Source organism: Lupinus angustifolius, chromosome LG12 (assembly GCF_001865875.1).
Source record: "Lupinus angustifolius cultivar Tanjil chromosome LG12, LupAngTanjil_v1.0, whole genome shotgun sequence".
NCBI lineage: Eukaryota > Viridiplantae > Streptophyta > Magnoliopsida > Fabales > Fabaceae > Lupinus > Lupinus angustifolius.
In genome coordinates, this window is record NC_032020.1 from 15,535,886 (window position 1) to 15,555,359 (window position 19,474).

Genomic DNA, 19,474 nt, shown 5'->3' on the forward strand with positions numbered 1-19,474 from the left:
CTCTTCTATTTAGTTGAGATATAATAAAGAATGAAGATGGTTTTTTAACAAATTGTTACTATGATGTTGATACTTTCAACTCAAGAGATAAATATTTTAGAATAAATAAATTATAAAAATATAAGGGGGACATATATTAACATGATTTTGGAAATTGTGTATTCAAAGTGTGCTCATCGTGTCCAAAAGCCTGGTGACTACATCTGTTTTATGGTGATTGCTAAAATGTAAACTATAAGATAGTTCGTTTGGATGCGAATTGTGATTCCATCGTTGGATTAAAGTATGTGGTAAATGGATACTGTTTTTTTTTTTAATTTATGGACATGCAGAAGTCGGTATTATCTTTCACGACTTCTGACGTCGTGACACACAGCCCCGACTTCCGTGTGGGGTTTTGGTAAATCTCTGAAGTCGTGAAATAAGTCACCGACTTCCATGCATAAGTCGGGAACACACATGCCCGACTTTTGATCTTCTGCTTCATGTGCAATGAAGGAAGATAAGATGTCTTTTGTCTCTAATCTATGGAGGAGGAAATACAAAATCTTCTGCTTCAAAATGATGAAATTGATTATTTGACGAGGTTGGAGAGTATTAGCTTATCCTTTTTTTAGATTGGAGAGTATTGGCTGATTTTTGGAGACGGTGGACAGTTCTGTTTTTGGGTGATAATTTTTTTCCTCTCATCGAAGTCCTTCATAGATAGAACAACCTTCTGCTGCTCTTCATTGGTTTCCTTCTACTCCAATTTCACAAACAATTCATGCTTCCCCTTGCCCATTTTCTGCACTGGAGTATCTCCATTCTCAACCAATCTTCGTTTCTTGATTTTTTTCTTGGTTATGTTCAAGATTTGGTGTCCGAAGGTGCTACGTTTAGATGGTACCTATACTGAAGTCGGGGACCACTTTCATGACTTCAGAAGTCGGGATTCTCTATCCCGACTTTCATTAAAAATTTCGTTGCCAGTAACTAGTTGAAAATCAACGGCACACATTCATATACAATTCATCCGATGGTTATTAAATAGTTCGCTTGCATGCGAACTTTTCACTAGTTCGCAGGTTAGATACCACCTTGTTTTATTTGGTTCAGGGTTCATCAAAAACTACTTGTGACAATGCATTCTCTACTCCTCAAACTATATAAAGGCATTAATATTAATTTTTCAAGTACTATTCAACTCTTCACTAAAATTTTATAACCAATTTGGGAAGACTTTTATTATTCTTTTAGTTTGTGTGATATTTTTATTGAGATGTGGGTATGAATAAAATATGAAAAGTAAACACGGTTGACGTGATTATATTTATTATCAGACAAATTTATCGCAAATTGATTGTGAAATCATATAACTTCAAACCTTTTTCCCATATAGGAATAAAATAATTTAGGCAACCTAACATATCACCCATAATGTAAATATTGGATAGAGGGAGAATAATTTAATCCCCAATAAATTCAAATTATTATTTTGATTCCAAATTTTAAAACATATATTCCCCTATTTATTAATGTTAACAAAATCACCTTCATGGCATGTTGATTGCACACGTAGGAATTCTATGCTGAATTATTTTGTCAACCCAGCAAAATAATGTTTCCAATTATAAAAAAAAGACACAACGACATCATTTTGTATCATTTTTCCTCTAACAAGGTCTAAGAAAAAATCACGTTAGTCTTTCAAGTTTTCCATAAGTATCTTCTAATTCATACTTATAAACGGAATTTTAATTTATTTTGATTGAACAAAGTTTCTTCAATGCATGATGATTTCACTATTTTTATGCATTACTGACTAGTATATGACTGAAGGGTTAGTTCAAGTATTTGTGCATTCCCCCTTACATCTTTATTTTCGTATTAAGACTGTATAGATAATAAGATAAAGGATTTAATCATGGAATCCTTTGCCATCCTGTTTTACCAACAAGATTCTAATTTCCAAGAATATTTAAGCTGTAAGGTTGGGTGAACTGTGCAATGCTTGATGGATGTTGATCTTTTTACTCTGGGGGCTGAGGAGGCTCTAATTGAAGAGAACTTGGTTTTAGATATCCTTTTCCTCACATATTATTATTCAATTTTTACTTGCAGTGGTGAAACATGGAAAATGTATTGTTCTCTTTGAAACGTATATTAATAATACTTATGCTGGTACTTGAATAGCTTACTTTGCTTATTTATAGACATGCCAACTCTGATCCTTTCCCATGCCACAAATCTCCAATTTTGAGCACCCACACATGGCATGTCAAAATGTGAAGACCATTTTGAATAGTAGCATACCAAGGGAGGCATCTTCCACATGAATGATGGATAGAGATTGAAATGTTAGAGTTGGCCATGTCAATAAAGAAGCAAAGTAAGCAAACAAACAAATGCTGAACCACATGCCATGGCGTGTGGTTTTTACCGGCATGGCAGCACGCACCTAGGTGATAAAGAATAAGATAGACTGCACTGATCTAACTTGGTTAATCTTGACTCTCTTACCTTAAAATGTATACAAGTAAATATATCATTAGGCTTATATAATAATAGGTGTAGGTATACCTCTCCATCCCAACCATTACCATCTATGTTGATGGCACAACTCTGGACACATACCTAACATTGAGTTGTCTCTCTATTCTATTCCGTAAGCACATAACTAAAAAGTTGGTTCAGTGCACGAAACTTCCACCTAGTGAGATAAGGTGATGTATTCAATCTTATCCCACAACACAGGTTATTTCAAGGATTTGAATTCATGATCTCTTGATCATTAAGCAGCAATCTTACCATTGCGCCGAAGCTCACCCTCTCGGTAAGCACATAACTAGCACACAAAAAAGCAAGCATGAATGCACATAAATAGGTTATAAATCAAGACAGTTCATTGCAAAGCTCATTCAAATGTGAAAAACAACACTGCAGTTGATTTTCAGAAGTGTGATGACATTTTCAGGACTGACTTGGTGCATAGATAAGAAAGGAGTCAAGGACCTGTCTTAGTTACCATGTTCCAGCCTGTAGGGATTGTCATTGCTGCCATAACGAGTGTTCTGCTTCTTAGTGATACACTCCATGTTGGCAGGAAATTCACACTAGGAAGATATTATTTGTCATCAAATGTCAACAATAGATTGCATCATTGAAGGCAACTACAGTACCAATAATAGTTTTATTTCAAAATTTCTGAGAAGGCACTTGCTTTGTATTGAATATTCCCTTTTGGAGTTTACACAGTACTGTGGGCACAATCCAAGGAGGAAAATGGTAAAGGGGTCCAAGTTGAGAAACTATCATCCTCATCAGCACAAGAGAGCCCTCTACTAGGCTGACCCTGAGATCAACGTTTCAGGGTAACCATTACCGTTGTCTACTAGTTCATATCATGGTTAATCTATCCAAGTCAACATCCTTTATATTTCTATTGCAAGTCAAAAAAGAAATCACACTGGTGAAAGCAATGAAAGTCTGCATTGCTCAGTTCCCTCCAAAGTCAAAATTCGAGAAGGGGAAATATGAATGTAAGTCCCGCTTTGTTATCTTCGCTTGCAAAAAATGGAGTCATCAGGGAGTACCACAATATATCATAAATCCTAACATAGTGTAGGGAAGCAATCTAACAAGTAACAACTAAACAAAGACCTAAGTCCAGCCTAAGCCCTACAAGTCTGCATCTTTCTTAACCCAAATATGTAAACAGAAACAGCAAGCTGCTCATGAAACAAAAACACAGGTGCAGAATTACCATGATTATGATCCAAATCATGACTTAAGATCATCAGACATTGCTGATGGAATGCAGTGTGTTGCAAGAATATCCAGAGTAGCTGCTTTTGCAGTCTTTGTGCGAAGAACCACTATCTGCATAGATGACTAGTTAATAAATGAGCCAATGCCATGTTTCATGCGGACACTTAAAACAGAGAGAGGGATAGAGAGAGCACCTGGGCATATTCTAGATCAAATTTTAGATATTCATCATCACAGCTCTCTACCATAGTGGCCAAGCTCTTAAGATTCTTCACAGGCTTACCATTGAAACCAACAACCTTAACAAAAAAATATACAGATTAGAAGGCGGTTAAGAATTTAGTGATTACGCCAACATAGCTACCAGCAAGTAAAGAAAAACGCATAAGAAACAAGGAGGAACAGCCATTACCAACCTGGGTGTTAACAATATCTTCATATCCGATGTTGATATCAGCCACCAGCACCTTAGTTGTTTCAAACAATAACCAGACTTGTTAAGATACTTACAAGAAGCATAAATAAGAATGGGGGACAGGGCATACCTGAGAGACCACAACAACTTGCTCATCTGGTGATTGTGGCATTGCATGCACCAGTTTATCCAAAAGCTTGACAGGAGCTTCAAACTCATAATCTTTTCCATACTATTAATACATGAAAAAGAGTTGGAAAAGTATGGCTCTTAGTATTAACAAAATCATTAATTAATGTCAAAAGTAGATCATACAGCTGCAAGAAAAGAAAGAGGTGTAATATACATGGCTAATGCCATGAGACAATCTAGAAATTTATAAATGCCACCAACAATGTTGCACTTCTAAATATCTCAACAATCTCCTCAGCAATTACACTCACTTTTACAGAGCATTTAAGTTTCATGTTTAAATAATGAATGTTTTCCCCATTTCTAGTAGATAAGGTGCGACAAGGTCAAGTTGTCAGGTCCGGTCAAGATTTATCCATAACACAGAAGTACCATACATTTAAAAACCACATGGAGGAAGAAACATAGAAAGAACATAAAATAATATAAAAAGTAGGAAAAAAACAACAGCATCAGCTAGACAAGCAATAACTGAATAATGAATGCATAGGGACATTGGATTAATCACAAACCTCAGAACGAAGATATGGAACTGAAACAGCTGTAAAAACAAATCCTGCAATGATATAATATGAGGGAGGCTTGCCCTTGCTGTGTGCTGGAATGAGCCTTCTGTGACTATGGAGTTTAATGTCAAATCTGAAAACATCTGAGTTCCGCAAAACTTTGATTGCTGCATCATCCCCACTATACTTCTGGGATATGAGATAACTGAAACCAATGCGTTCCCCATGGCGAAATGGAACTGAAAAGAAACACAGGAGTACAAAGAATTATATGACTGAATTTTTTTATAGGTAAAGTTTTTTACGGGGAGGGGAACAAGCGAATTCAGGTGTTCAGGTGTTCAGGTGTTCACGCTTTATGTCCCGCGGCTCTACCAACTGAGCTATAAAGAATTATACAACTGAATGTTAAGCTTAAACTGTTTTTTATACATGAAAGTTGGTAATAAACACAACCCCACCCACTATTGCTATCTAAACACACACAGATAGCAGAGCACCAACATAAAACTTCATGGTTAAACTGCATAATTAGCTCACGAAACTGGTAGTATATACAGTTTACATACAGAACATAGTTTAAGAGGCAAGGTGTGGAGCAGTGACATGCTCAACGAATGCTGTCTGAGTGACTAAAAGAGGTCACACATTTGTCAAAACTTTCGTCTATTGTAGTTGCTATAGAAAAGAAGTTACTATAAAATAAATAATTAGTTCTTTCAAATTACTTTTTAGAAGTGGACCTAAACAAATCTAAGCTAGATATCATGAATAAAACTATAATGACGGTCACCTGTTCCATCATTGGCAATATCAACCCCATCAAAGCTAAGGATAACATCCGATGGTTTCAAAACCTTCGATTCTGGAGCAGTAGGATCAATTCTTCTAATACGCACACCTTTCTCATTGGGTCTCATGCCCATTGCTGTTCGCAGATCAGGATTTTCCATTTTCTGCCACTCAATCCCAAGAATAGGAAACCCTGGCAGCAGTTCAAGAAAGAGTAATCATGGTACATACAAGTTTGATACTACATTTTTTACCATGCTCGCCTAACAGCTTGTAAAAGAGAAATCTAAAAGTTAGTGTATAGCAACCATATTACCAGTATATTTTCCGTTCTTTTCATAGTCCTGGATGAAGTGCATGATAACTGGTGTCGGAATGACATAACCTATATTCTCTGCATCTTCATGCTTGAGGGACTGAAATGCAATCCCCACACAGTTTCCTTTATCATTAAAGGCAGGCCCGCCAGAATTACCAGAGTTGATAGCAGCATCTATCTGCAAAAATGACCTTGGTGAGGAAAACTCATTATAAAGGTAGAAGATCTATTGATGCAACCTAACCTGTAAACCTAGAAGCTCGGTGGAACCATGGACGTAAGATAGAATCTCGATGCGTGATACAACACCACTGGTCACAGAAATAGTGTCACCACCAATTGGGTAGCCCACAACAGTAACCGCATCTTGAAGTGTGGGCAAATCCCCAAACTCTACAGTTGACATCCCTTGCCAGAACTCATCATCATCAACTGTAAGCATGGCTGCAATAATAAAACCAAATGCATTAATTTTAATTCATATATGAAAGTTTAGCAGAACGCCTCTGTTGTGCTACTTGAGATGTAGTAAAGTAGTAATTCTAAGAACAACCCCCACCCAATCCTACCACATATAAAAGATAAAGCACATAATGAAGAGGTTTCATATGCATGAAACTAAGCATATTACCACGCTTGAACTTCAATCATTGGTTTTTTTCCTTCTTACTCTTGGTGCCCTTTTTCTCGCCCTTTCCATTTGGTGTTCTTACCAGGGGGACAAGTTTAAACACTTGGAACATTTGAAACTCCCTCTATTTGTAGAGGCAGCATAGATGTTAACGCTCTAGCTCAAAGCAAATGCATTTCCTCGATTATATTTTCAAAATTATTTCACACTTATTGTAGTCCAAGATAGGATTAGGAATTAATGCCTTAGGAAAGGAGCTAGGGTAGCTCCTATTGTGGACAGTAGAAATGCATCTTAGGTGGTTTGAACATGTGTAGAGGAGACCGTTAGAAGCCTCGGTAAAGAGAGTAGATCAAACGAATGTTAGCATACCTAATAAAGGCAGGGAGAGGCCAAGAAAAACCATAGCAAAACGAGTAGGATAGATTTAGAGATCAATATTTTGCCAATGGATGTGATTTATGATATGACATTATGGCATCATTCGATTCATGTAGCCGACCCTACCTAGTAGGAGTAAAACTTGGTTGTTGTAGTAGTTCAAACTTATTGTTTTATGATTCTATAACTAGTTTAATATAATAGTTGCATTCTTCACTATAATTGTCATGCAATTCTACTCTCCTCTATTCCTCCTTTTGAAAAAAAATCCAAGTTGATAAATTATACAAATTAACTATGCCAGACTTTCCAATATCATGTACAACTTGTGCACGGAATGATTCAGGGCAAGCTGACGTAAACAACTAAATTAAGCCCCTTTTCAATATTCCATTTAGAAATAAACTAAAAAGTGTTTATAAAAAGGTCTTAAGCTATTTTCATAGCTTCTTTAGCAAGCATATTTAAAAAAACTATTCTTATAAATCATAAGCCTACATAAGTTATATATAAGCTCTTCGAACGCCCCTTCAGTCTCCAGCAGCAAAACAAGGCGCATATAGTAGAACTCTATTGAATGATAGCTTCCCAATCAAGCAAACCTTAAGCCTAAATAAGTTATATATCATATTTTCCCAAAAAGTATACTAGAATTCTAAGACAAGAAGATATCCCATGAAACATGAATATAAAGAACAAATTCGGTTACACATAGTAACAATGCAGTAAAGAAAGAGATTAGGGTTATAAGTTACCAATGTCACATTCGGTACCAATGGCAAGCACAGTAGCCAAGTACTTAGTATCAGAGCCACGCTTCTTGAGCTTAACCTGCGTATAATGCTCCACCGAATGCGCATTCGTCAGAACCCTTCTCCCCCCAATCACAAACCCGCTGCTACTCGAACTATACTGTCTCTTCCGCTGCCACGGAAGCGAAAAATTCGGCTCCGTGTGAACGCAGAACACCTTCACAACCGAGTCCATCGCCGGCAACACCCGCGCGGATACGCTCTCCCACGCCGGGTCCGCTTCCATCCCCACCACGGCCGTTGGGGAGGCAGCAGCATCGTTGGGGACTGCGAAGTCAGCGCCATTTTCAACGGCGGTGCGGGTGAAGCGGCGCTCTGAGGCAGGGGAGACTGGCTTGTCGGAGTGGTTTGGGAGCTTCTTGGGACGGCCGCGGCGGCGACTAAGGCGGGGAGATGAGGGGTTTTCGATGAGCTCGACGTTGCCAACGCTAAAGGCTTTGTCGACGGTGACGGTGGCGGTGGAGGTGTTAGGGGCGGTGTCTAGGGTTTCGGGGGAGGGGTTTTTGGGTTTGCGTCCTCGCTTGCGTTTGTGATCTCCCATTTTTGGATTGATATGAAAAAGAAAGAAGGGTTTATTATATTAAATAATAAATAGTATTAGTAGTAATTAGTAAATGAAATTGAAATTGAAATTGAAAATGGTTTTGGTTTGGGTTCAATGTGAAAGGGGAGGGAAGATCAGAGCTGAGAAACGAGGAGGGAAAAAACAGGTCAAGTTTATTCTTATCCGCTCATTTTGAACAACCAAGATAGGGGGGTGCCACCTAAATTAAAACTCCACTAAAAGATAATTAATACTAGACCTAATCATCTTTTGTACATACAATAGTATTTTTTTTAGTAAAGAACTAATTCATTTTAAATTTGTGACTTTATCTATTATTAAAATTTATCATTCTAGTTTTTAAACATGACCAACGTTTTTTCATTATATATTTATTTGATCATCGAAACTCGGATGCTCAGCATGTCTCTGATTATTCTTATTAGGTAACACAATTCAACTTATTCTACATGTCTAAAAGGTGCTAAAATTCAAATGTGGTTGTAAAAAACTTGTTGTAATAATTTGATTTCTTTAAGTTTATATAACATGTTAAGATTATTTTTGTTTTTTCTCTTCAACTTATTTGACTAATTTCTTTTTTATTTAGTTTTATGAATTTTTATTTATTTATCGAAACTAGTGGACCACTTTTTAAAATGTTTTAAGTGGGGCATAACATAGAATTTGTGAGCACAAACTAAATCGTTGGACAATCCATCTTATCAAAAGTGGCTACAAAAATTTAAACAAAACCATCTTTTCACTCAGTTTCAATATTATTTTATATTTTAACAAATTAAAATATTTAGAATTCAACTACTATCACTACTTTAAATCAAATAAAAAGCAAAATAATTGAGTTATTAACAATTAAATAAATTCAAATTATAATATGTGGTTTAACTGGATGTGCAATTTTCTTTAGTCTCGTCTTCTCATTATTGAACATTAGTATAGTCAAATTATATCATATTTATTTTACATTTTTAAAATAAATTTATTATTATTACTAATAATAAATTTTATATATTCTATTTAAAAACTTATTGCATATATATTTATAATTTTAATCTTTAATATTAAAATTACTAAAACAAATACATATTGTTAGACACCAAAATACTATCAAATGTTAGTAATAATAAGAGCATATTACACACTTATCATATATGTTTATTTTAATTACACTTATATTCATGTTTCAAATGTTATAGTCACCGTCTATAAGTGAAATTAGTATAATTACAATCATTTATTCTAAATGAATGTATGTATATAAATTTATAAATATTTGTTTAGGTGTAAAAAAACACGGTGGATTATGTAGTTTTATCAGTTCTTATCATAGTCAAATTCATTTATTCTAATATTTACTATCTTAATAAATTTAGGTTTTTAATATTTTGCTGATACATTTAGGTTTTTAATATGTTAACCTATCCTTTTATGTATTCCTATATTATGTTTGTTTAAAAATATGTAATAACTAAATTTTAATATAAATATCTATTGCAAAATCACGGCTGATAAAAAAAATACAATTTTTGTTATACAGAATTAAAGATATAAAACAACTTAAATTTATTTATATTTCACAATGCAATTATAACGAGTTTAATCTACCTATGCAATTATACAAATAAGTTTTAAAAAATCAAATCTATAACAGATATGTTTTAAATAAAAAATTAAGTTAATTTTACTGATCATTGCTCAATCATTCCATGAGTTAAGTAAATCTGTTAAATTGAACTAATCACAAGTTTTGTTATTGGATTAATCTTATTTACCCATTTTCCTGAACTCTAGAAAACAATTTGAAGAAGTTTGTAAATATTAATCACTATGGCAAAATATGTCCACAGGATTCAATGGGGTATTAATCTATTATCTATCCGCATGATTTAAGAGTCGGTAACCAACCCAATTAAAACAACTACAGTGTCATAAACAAGAATTCGAATTCGAGTTTTGTGGATGTTTTGAGAAACAAAAAAAAACTATGTGATGCTTTCTCATATAAATATTTTTAGACGGAGAAATAAAAAGAATTATATCCTTTTTTTTACTCCAATTTTTTGTTTAGGTGTGAAATTTATCTCCATGCAATTTTGAACATAGGTCTCAAGCTTTCTCACTTAGGTTTTGAAAAATCAATTCATGTATTAAGTTCTCATAAGAAAATTTAAGAAAATAGAAAATATGATGTAATTATAGTGGTTGTTAGCCAAATAGACCTGTCTACAATTTTTTAATGAAAACTTTGACAAAAAAGACATTGGGTCATGGAAAAGTTAGTGGACCAAATAACAATAAAAAATTGGAAAACTCTCCCATAAACATTTTCTTAACATAAAAAATACATTTAAGTCTAAAATAACAAATTTACTTTTTTTTTGAATGAAAAAGAAAAGGATAATTATAAGAGAATAAAATTATCTCATAAGCGCAAGCTGCAGCAACAGTTAGCATGGAGTGATAATCATGTGAATTGTGATTGTCACACTCTTTCTCTCTCTTCGAATCACTCAAAAGCTTCAACCTTTAAACTTGTCAAATTAAACAAAACACACCCTTTTGAGAATAGCTTAATTTTCTTCTTTTGTGTTGTTTCCAATGGCTGCAAATGCTTCAAGGTTCATCAAGTGTGTTACCGTTGGTGATGGAGCCGTAGGCAAAACCTGCATGCTAATTTGTTATACAAGCAACAAATTCCCTACGGTATCAATGGATTATTTCTTGCTATGAGTATTTTTCACTTTATAGTTTAAGTTTATTTTGAGATAGTCATAAACTTCATGACTCTCTTATGTGTGTGTGAGTTGAGGAAAGAGGGAACAGTGTAATTCTTGTTAAAAGAATGTTGAATTTTCTGTCTTGTGTTTTGGTTGGTTATCAGGATTATATTCCAACGGTGTTCGATAATTTCAGTGCAAATGTGGTTGTTGAAGGCACAACTATCAATTTAGGCCTATGGGACACAGCTGGTATATTTACACAAACCTGTTCATTGTGATTTGTTGTCAAGGTTTTAAATTGTGTTTTCGCAACGGAATCATTTGCAATTTCCCACACAATTGTTCGCAACTGTGCCACTGCAGTTAACGCACCATAAGTGCAATTTCGGCACAACCGAAATTTAAAACCATGATTGATTATTGTTGTACTATTTCAGTTATACATATCATACCAAAAATAAGTGATACATATAGAAAAAATGTTGTTCATATATTTATTACGATTTATAATCATAATAATTGGGGAACCCTGTGTTTAGGGCTTATTTGATCTGAGAAAACGCTATTTGCTGTCATTTTCGTCTATTATTGATAGTCATAACAGTGACCCTGTGTTTTCATTCAATTTTCTATTAACTATGAATGTGATCCCTGTTTCCGTTGTCTCATGCCTTGAAAGATTCCTACAAGAAGTACTTTTATTATTTTCACTGTTTTTGGTATGATATTTTGAAAATAGGAAACAAAGTTGAAAATGTGGAGTCACGATCATAATGAAACAGAATTAGATCGAAAATACGGAGTCACTATTATAATTATCAATAATAGTTGAAAATGTCCTCAAACCAAACATGCCCTTAATTTCTCAAGTGCCTGAAAGTATTTTGTTGTCAAATGGCAAAGGTTGTTATGTTCCAATTTCCTCCAATGTGTTCTTTAGGGCAAGAGGATTACAACAGGCTTAGGCCTTTGAGCTATAGGAGTGCTGATGTCTTTGTCTTGGCATTCTCCTTAGTTAGTGGTGCGAGCTATGAGAACGTGTTGAAGAAGGTAAGCATGTGTTTTTGTGTTAGTACTTTGGCATGTCTTTCATATTTCTCTATGGTTTTCTCTAACTTTTTATACACCAAGCAGTGGATCCCTGAACTCCAGCATTTTGCCCCTGGTGTCCCAGTCGTACTAGTCGGAACCAAATTGGGTAAGCCATCAAGCACTGGTCTTAAATACTCAATATCATTCTATCTTCTGATTGTATGTGTTCTTTTTTTGCCAAATTATTCATACAGAATTAGCCAAATGCGGTTTGAACGAGACCTGTCCAACTAACCCACATATTCCTTTTTTATGCTAGAACAGCAACAGACCCGTATAGATAGATTACATTCTTTAGACTGTTACTTTATTACCACTTATGTGTAGGCATCAACACATAGTGGGATTTAAGGTTTGGTTGTTGTTGTCATGTGTGGGTGTACAATGTTAGGGGTAACATGATTGGAAACTTGTCCATGCATGCCTTTAGTATAGTGGACAGGGATTTTATTTTCCAGCTATTTTATGACGTGCTTGTGATCCATTTATGAAGTCTTGTTCAGCTATAAATGCAAACTGCTCAGCAAAGGACCTTCTACTGCAAAATATGTCTTTTAGTCTTGTGCCATTAGTCCTACACTTCTATATACTTCAATCATAGTAAAGAACAAGTTTAACCCTGTAATGCCTTTAACAGATGTTCTCATAGCATATCTTGAATATTTTCTTCTTATTATTATTAGAGTATTCACTGTTGAGACCAACTTGCTATGAAAAGGTAGTGTATGATACGTGAAAAGGGTGTTACAAGTTTTTACCAAAACATAAAAGAATGGAAGTTGGACCTCGGGGAGAATATCATAGCAAATATTACCTGATGGTTGCGAAATGGCTAAATTTTAGTTAGGCTTCTTAATGCAGAATCTTGGCTATCAACTACAACAATGCCGCACGTTAAGATTACGGAAAGTTTATCTTAAGAGAAACTAATTAAAGTAACATGGGCAACATAGTCACAATCAAGTATGACAACAGTTAATGTGTTTATCTCCTCAATTTGTTATGGATTCATTAACTACTTTCTATAACTTCATATTTTGTTTATTATGAACAAATTTCACAATCTCTGCCATTTCTCATGTAACACTGTTGGCACTCATATCACTTCAACAGTTTTGCTATTTACGACTTGAACTCTGTCCCAAAATGAACCTTATCTAGTTTTGTAGCCTCCATCTGTAGATAGTGTTTCTCTTGAATCCTTGGTGCAATAGCAAATTAGTAGACCTGAGAGAATTGGTAAATGCACCAATTGTATAGATTTCTTTTAATGGGGACATTTGTCATTCATGTATGGTGTTAATCAGTTCAACATGAATTTTTTTTACTTCTGCATGTAATACTGGATTTATGATAACCATGTAGATCTCCGACAAAACAAGCACTATTTGGCTGATCACCCTGGTCTGGTGCCGGTGACTTCAGAGCAAGTACAATATCTTCCCTTATTAGCTTGTAGAGTTTAATATGTAGTGTTTATTGAAACTGTTGTGTTTTGTTCATAACCAGGGGGAGGAACTGCGAAAACTGATAGGAGCTGCCTATTATATTGAGTGCAGCTCAAAAACTCAGCAGGTATATTTATACTACCATCCTAGTCTACAACAGTTCGATGTCTGAAGACATTTATAAAGATATACCTCACAATCTCTTCTATCAAGAACTAACTCAATTCCCCCGACTTAAGAAGCATTATATTGGATTCTTCAGCAGTGCCTCTAGGTATAGATACTTCAGACATAAGACAGTTTCAATAAGCATTATATTGGATTGTTCACTCGTGCATATGGACCATACTTCTGACTTGACCAAAAGTGGTGATTTCTATATGTTACTGACTTGCTCTAGGAAGCTTAGTTCTCTTAAGACTATGAAAAAATTTGTTAATTCACCCTAGTATTGCTTAGGATTTGAAATATCTATGATAAAGCTAATCTTTAATGATATTTGATGGTAAATGTCCATTGCTATTTCAGTTTTGCTTCAAAAGATAGTCTTCATCACTTCTGCAGATAGGTACTGCCTATTGTTTCTAAAATTCTGCTGCATTTGATCTGTTCTTAATGCATTTGCAGAATGTCAAGACGGTTTTTGATGCTGCGATCAAGGTGGTCATCAAGCCCCCGCCAAAGCAGCAAGAGAAGAAGAAAAAACCACGTCGATGGTGTCCTTTGTTAGTACACTCATTCTATATGATATCATACAACTTTGTTTTTCTAGTTGGTTTTCCTTACCACATTCTCTCATTTTCTGATTATTTATTAATGGTAACATTTTGTTGACATCCTAATAATAGTCCCCTCTCATAAATCCTGCATTAGAAATTTTATTCTTCAATTTTGAATGATATGATCATCAAGTGGCTATTGAATTCAGAACTGTCTGGCACTATAATCAAAATTATCATCTGATACTAAACCAAAGAGTATGTGTAATTGTGTATGGTTAAGACAATTTTTCATAGTTTTAATCGTTCGGAATGAAATTGCAGAGATGTCATGTGTGGAAGGAATAATGTTCATCATAAATGAAACAACTCATCTGTGCAATGGGGGAAGTGTGTGCCAATCTGTAGAAATATCAAAAGTGAGAGGGTTATTTGGCTAGAGGTTTGCAGAATATTTGGATGTTTTTAATTCTTGAATAGGTTTATAGACAGATGAGATTTTCAAACTTCTATTCTTGTAAGGAAAGGAATAAAGGATACAAAGCCAAAAAAAGTTGGCTAGTTATTATATTATTTCTGTTAATACGGCATGCTTGATACATGAATTTAAGGAACATTATGAGAAATATATGAATGAAAAGAAAAAAAAATCTAACATATATATGTATATTTACTAATCCATGTAGTTAAATTTGTTGGTTGTTTATATGCCCAATGACTTCCACATGTGTACCACTTTGGAATGTTATCACTCTCCTTTATTCTTCATCAATAGTACTCAAACCATAGGTCAAATTTAGAGAAGATTTGAACTCTTTGAAACTGACCCAATAGATCCTCAATCCTTGGAACAAAGTACTCTTTTTTAATATTTGCATTGTTCAACTGATGGTAGTACACACATATTGTCATAATCTATCAACTTTATCCATTAGATGGTTCATCATGTAGGGATGTTTAGAAGTAGGTTGAGTCTCTAGAACCAAGGCATGAAACCTTGTCAGTTGTCATGTTACCTCCATAAAGATTGTTGGAAGTTTGCAATAATAAGCTTCAAAGTGTCACACACAAGTTCTATTGTTATAACACAGTATGAAGAGAGAATGTAGAGCAAATAAAAGATATGTTAAAAGAGGAGACAAAAAATAGACCTTCTAAAGTTGGCACTCACCACTCTTGATTTCTTGCAGCATAAGGAACCAGGGATTGAAGATATATTCTGCCTCACTCCTAACCTTTGCAATTTGCTCAGAGTCAGTGTAGAATTGTAGTATAAAGCATCTGCAATATGCAAAAAGTAAGAGTTACTTTATGATGTCCTTTCCTGACATTTTTTATAAGCTTGATGAACTTACATTATAGATAACTCTCCCCACACAAGTGAAGTTTTGTACATTTCACAGCCTATTTATTTTACATGTTCTTTGTAAAAGAACACTCAAGGAAGTGCAATTTGTCAAAACAAGGAGTTCACAGAGAAGACCATCATATAAAATTATACATGTCCAACTTTTTATAACCCATCCACTATATGTAACTTAAAATATTGGAAGTTCATAATATATCTTGAAACTCCAAAGCCCAAAGGAATATAACTCTGAACATTTAACAAAACTCCACATAAAGGACCATCATACAAAATTATACATATCCCACTTTTTATAAGCCATTTCACTTTCTCTAAGTGAAACATTGGAAGTTCATAATCACTAAATACCATCTAATTACTAAATAAATAAAGAAAATGAAATAATTCAAAAAGAGTTACTTAATATATTGATCCTAAGTTTGCCACCTGGCAAAACTTTTCTCTAAACATACCTCCAAACTTATAGTATTAAGATTTATTCTAAGAAAGAAATGTGGTGTATGTCTAACTTTTTGCTAATTTGTTTTTGAGCTAATGAGTGAATTAATGCATGAATGAAGAGTTGAATGTGGCAGTGGCAGAATTGAATTAATGAAACTAACTAGTCAGCATGCTTTGGAACGGGGTTGTTGGGATTCTGGTAGAGTCAATGAGCAAATGGGAAAGAAGGGCACCTTTAACCCCCATCAAACTGTGTTCAATTAATTCATGATACGTGATGGTAGGAATAAGGAAACATATATTCTGTCACAAACTTTATATCATTTCATGTACCTCTTATTGAGTTAATATATATATTTGATTCATATTTTACTGTCCTGACCATTAAAAATAATTGATACATAAAGTGGTACAAAGTTTGGGATAGAAGATATGACTCTAGTCTCCCGAACAAGATATTGATGCTTGAGCTTAGAACCGTAAATCTAGATTGGGTCTGGGCCAAGCCCAGTAATAGGAACAGTTACAATATAAGAAATTTGTTAAGGGAGTACATTTAAACCCTTGTTTTAAAGATACCCTACACTCATTAGAAGTTGTAAGATCCTGCTAGATTTTTAGGTGGATGAAAAATGTGAAGGTTTGATTTTGGTAGGGATGACAATGGGTACCTGAACCCGTGAGTTCCCTCAAAAACTACTCGCAACTGATCGGGTCTAGGTCCATGGACCCATGAGTAGCAGACCCAGCAGGTAGGGTTGGCAATGAACTGAACAAACTCGATAGTGTTCGAAACTCGATTCGTTATTTAGCTCGATAAACTTGATTCATGAACCAAATGAGCCAAACTTGAGCTAGAAATTGGGCTCGTTAGATAAACGAGTCGAACTTGAGTTTGATATAGTTCGACTTGTTAAGTTCATTAGCTAGTTCGAGATATATATATATATATATATATATATATATACTAATATTTATTTATTATGAACCATGCATTATTTTTTATATTTATTGTTATTATATATATAAAGAAAGTTATATTTATATTATATAAAATCTTTTTCACTATTTTTAAAAATTAATTAACTTTTCAATTTGTCTAAAAAAGTAATTTGTATCGAACTTGAGTCGAGTTTTGAGTCGAATCAATCCTTATAGAGTTGAACCAGGCTGAACTCTGGTTCGACTTGGTTCGGCTATCAGCATGGATCTAGGGCGGGCCTGGGTCCAAAAATGAAGCAATAGGACGGGTCCCGGTAATGTACTATCCGGATACATCCAAACTCAATGACATCCTTAATTCTTGAGAGTAATATTTATTATAAGAGATAATCACACACCACAAAAAATGATTAATTCTATAACCTATAAAGTGCCCAAGAATATTTGGTTATACAACAAAACAGACTCCACATTTATTTGTTTGCCTATATTACGTGGGTTTATAAAAACATTACACATATAATCTTGATGGTTACGTGCGTCAAAGAAGTTAAGAAAGCACCTCAACACTGCCTATGGATGTATTTTTAAAACACATGTAAAGTTACAAATGGAAATTGAAAAGTATATATTTAAATCTAAACTTCTATTTCGAATAGCTAGTAAGAGTCAATGGCATTTTCTTATATTTATATAAACACTGGAAGTTAGCAACTCAGACACTCAACTCTGGCAAAGAAGTAAAGGCTAAATTATAAGTTGAAAAATAAAATTTGAAACAAACACTAGCTAGAATATTTTGGGTAACTCCCAAATTTATATTAGTTGTTCAAATTTATAATATATCATGTATGTATGAAGCAGATATATGTAATAAGTTTGAAGAACCTATAAATTTCAGATTAGGTTTCAAACGGGTACTGTTCTCAAATATAAATTAAACAAATGCGTAGTAGAAAATATGATTGAGCGATTAATACTTTAAAATAAGAACTAGTGACTAATGGTGGAATGTTGAATGACTATATAATTGAGGTGGGCCTGTAAAACATAACTTTCAATTTATTTGGAAAATTTGACATCACAAAATCATAGATCGTGCTCTTTTTGCAGCTGTAAAGTCATAAACTTGTTTGGTGTGAAAGAGAAATTTGCAAAATCGAGAAAAAGAGAGAAATAAGTTGAGAAAAATACTAGTCCGTTATATAATTGAGGTGAGGTTCCTTCAAGGTTTAGAGACACCCTAATGAGCCAAGACAAAAATGTATATTGTATGTGTGTAGTGTATGAGGAAGGAAGGGAGAGAGAATAATGGTAGATCAACGTAGCAACATATATATCTTAATTGTGCCATTTATTTTGTTTTTTCCTTCTGATTTTTATATACATACATGAACTGAATTACATTTTCAGAAAGGGAGAGAGAATAAGGGTATATTACATTTTGTTAATAGATACAAATTTATGTATTACTTTTAGATACAAATTCATGATCTTTAAATTATGATGTGATTGTGATGAATGGTTATTTACTCTTATGATGAGACACGTCCTCTTTATCTAATAACAATTAGTAATATATATCTATATTAAAATAATTAACAACTTGTTTCAAATGGAAAGGTTTGTACTAATGAGACAGACGCTAGTTTAATGGTGTAAGACCTTGTTAAATCTTAACATGATCAAAAAGTCAAATATTCGATTCCTGATAGATTCACTTGTTTGAAAAGATAATTACATACTCTAAAAATGACTAATTTCTTATGTATGGGCACTGCAAAAGTTGGTTCTTTTTTGTTGACGGGTATCCCTAGCGAAACTGATGGCAACAGCCACATGTGATGTCCTTTGTCTTCTTTCTTTTGGCTCATCACCAACCTTTTTATTTCTAGTTCTAATTGATTACCCATATCAATATTCTCAATCATTCTTTAGGATACTACTGAACCTTTTCCACCGTCACCACCTCTTCTTTTGGTTAACACGATCCTTTAATTAACATTTGTTAATTCCAACTACTTCATTATATTAATACCCATCTTTGTGATTATCCCATAAATATAATAAATTAAAGCACCTATCTGACTTTTACATGCCTTCAAATGCAAGAGAAAGTTGATATATATTATATATTTAGGTTTAGGAAAAGGACAATCTTAGGGAGTTCAAATTCAATGACTTTACTCTCAAGCTTCAATTATATATAACCCTTATTTTCTTTTCATGTTCTCCAATTGAGATATTATTGGGACCAATAATATGTCCAAACGGATAATTCAATAATGACATAATTGTGTGGAGTAATAAATTAAAGTTACACATGTAAGAACAACACGTAGTGGTGGTTGTTTATTAAGGATATAAATGAAAATTTCAT

At 34.0% G+C, this 19,474-nt stretch overlaps 2 protein-coding genes across 2 annotated transcripts; one reads left to right on the top strand and one right to left on the bottom strand.

The window, feature by feature from the left end:
* Positions 3,453-8,374, bottom strand: LOC109362710 (protease Do-like 9). The gene is made up of 9 exons (XM_019608699.1): positions 7,742-8,374; positions 6,219-6,418; positions 5,972-6,152; positions 5,657-5,848; positions 4,870-5,102; positions 4,296-4,397; positions 4,167-4,217; positions 3,945-4,049; positions 3,453-3,861 (listed from the first exon to the last, which is right to left on the bottom strand). Exons 1-9 carry the CDS (start codon positions 8,337-8,339, stop codon positions 3,763-3,765), a joined length of 1,761 nt encoding a protein of 586 aa, XP_019464244.1. The 5' UTR covers positions 8,340-8,374; the 3' UTR covers positions 3,453-3,762.
* Positions 10,778-14,997, top strand: LOC109361493 (rac-like GTP-binding protein ARAC8). Its single transcript, XM_019606959.1, has 8 exons — positions 10,778-11,066; positions 11,245-11,332; positions 12,024-12,133; positions 12,218-12,281; positions 13,541-13,605; positions 13,685-13,750; positions 14,251-14,348; positions 14,667-14,997. Exons 1-8 carry the CDS (start codon positions 10,962-10,964, stop codon positions 14,704-14,706), a joined length of 636 nt encoding a protein of 211 aa, XP_019462504.1. The 5' UTR covers positions 10,778-10,961; the 3' UTR covers positions 14,707-14,997.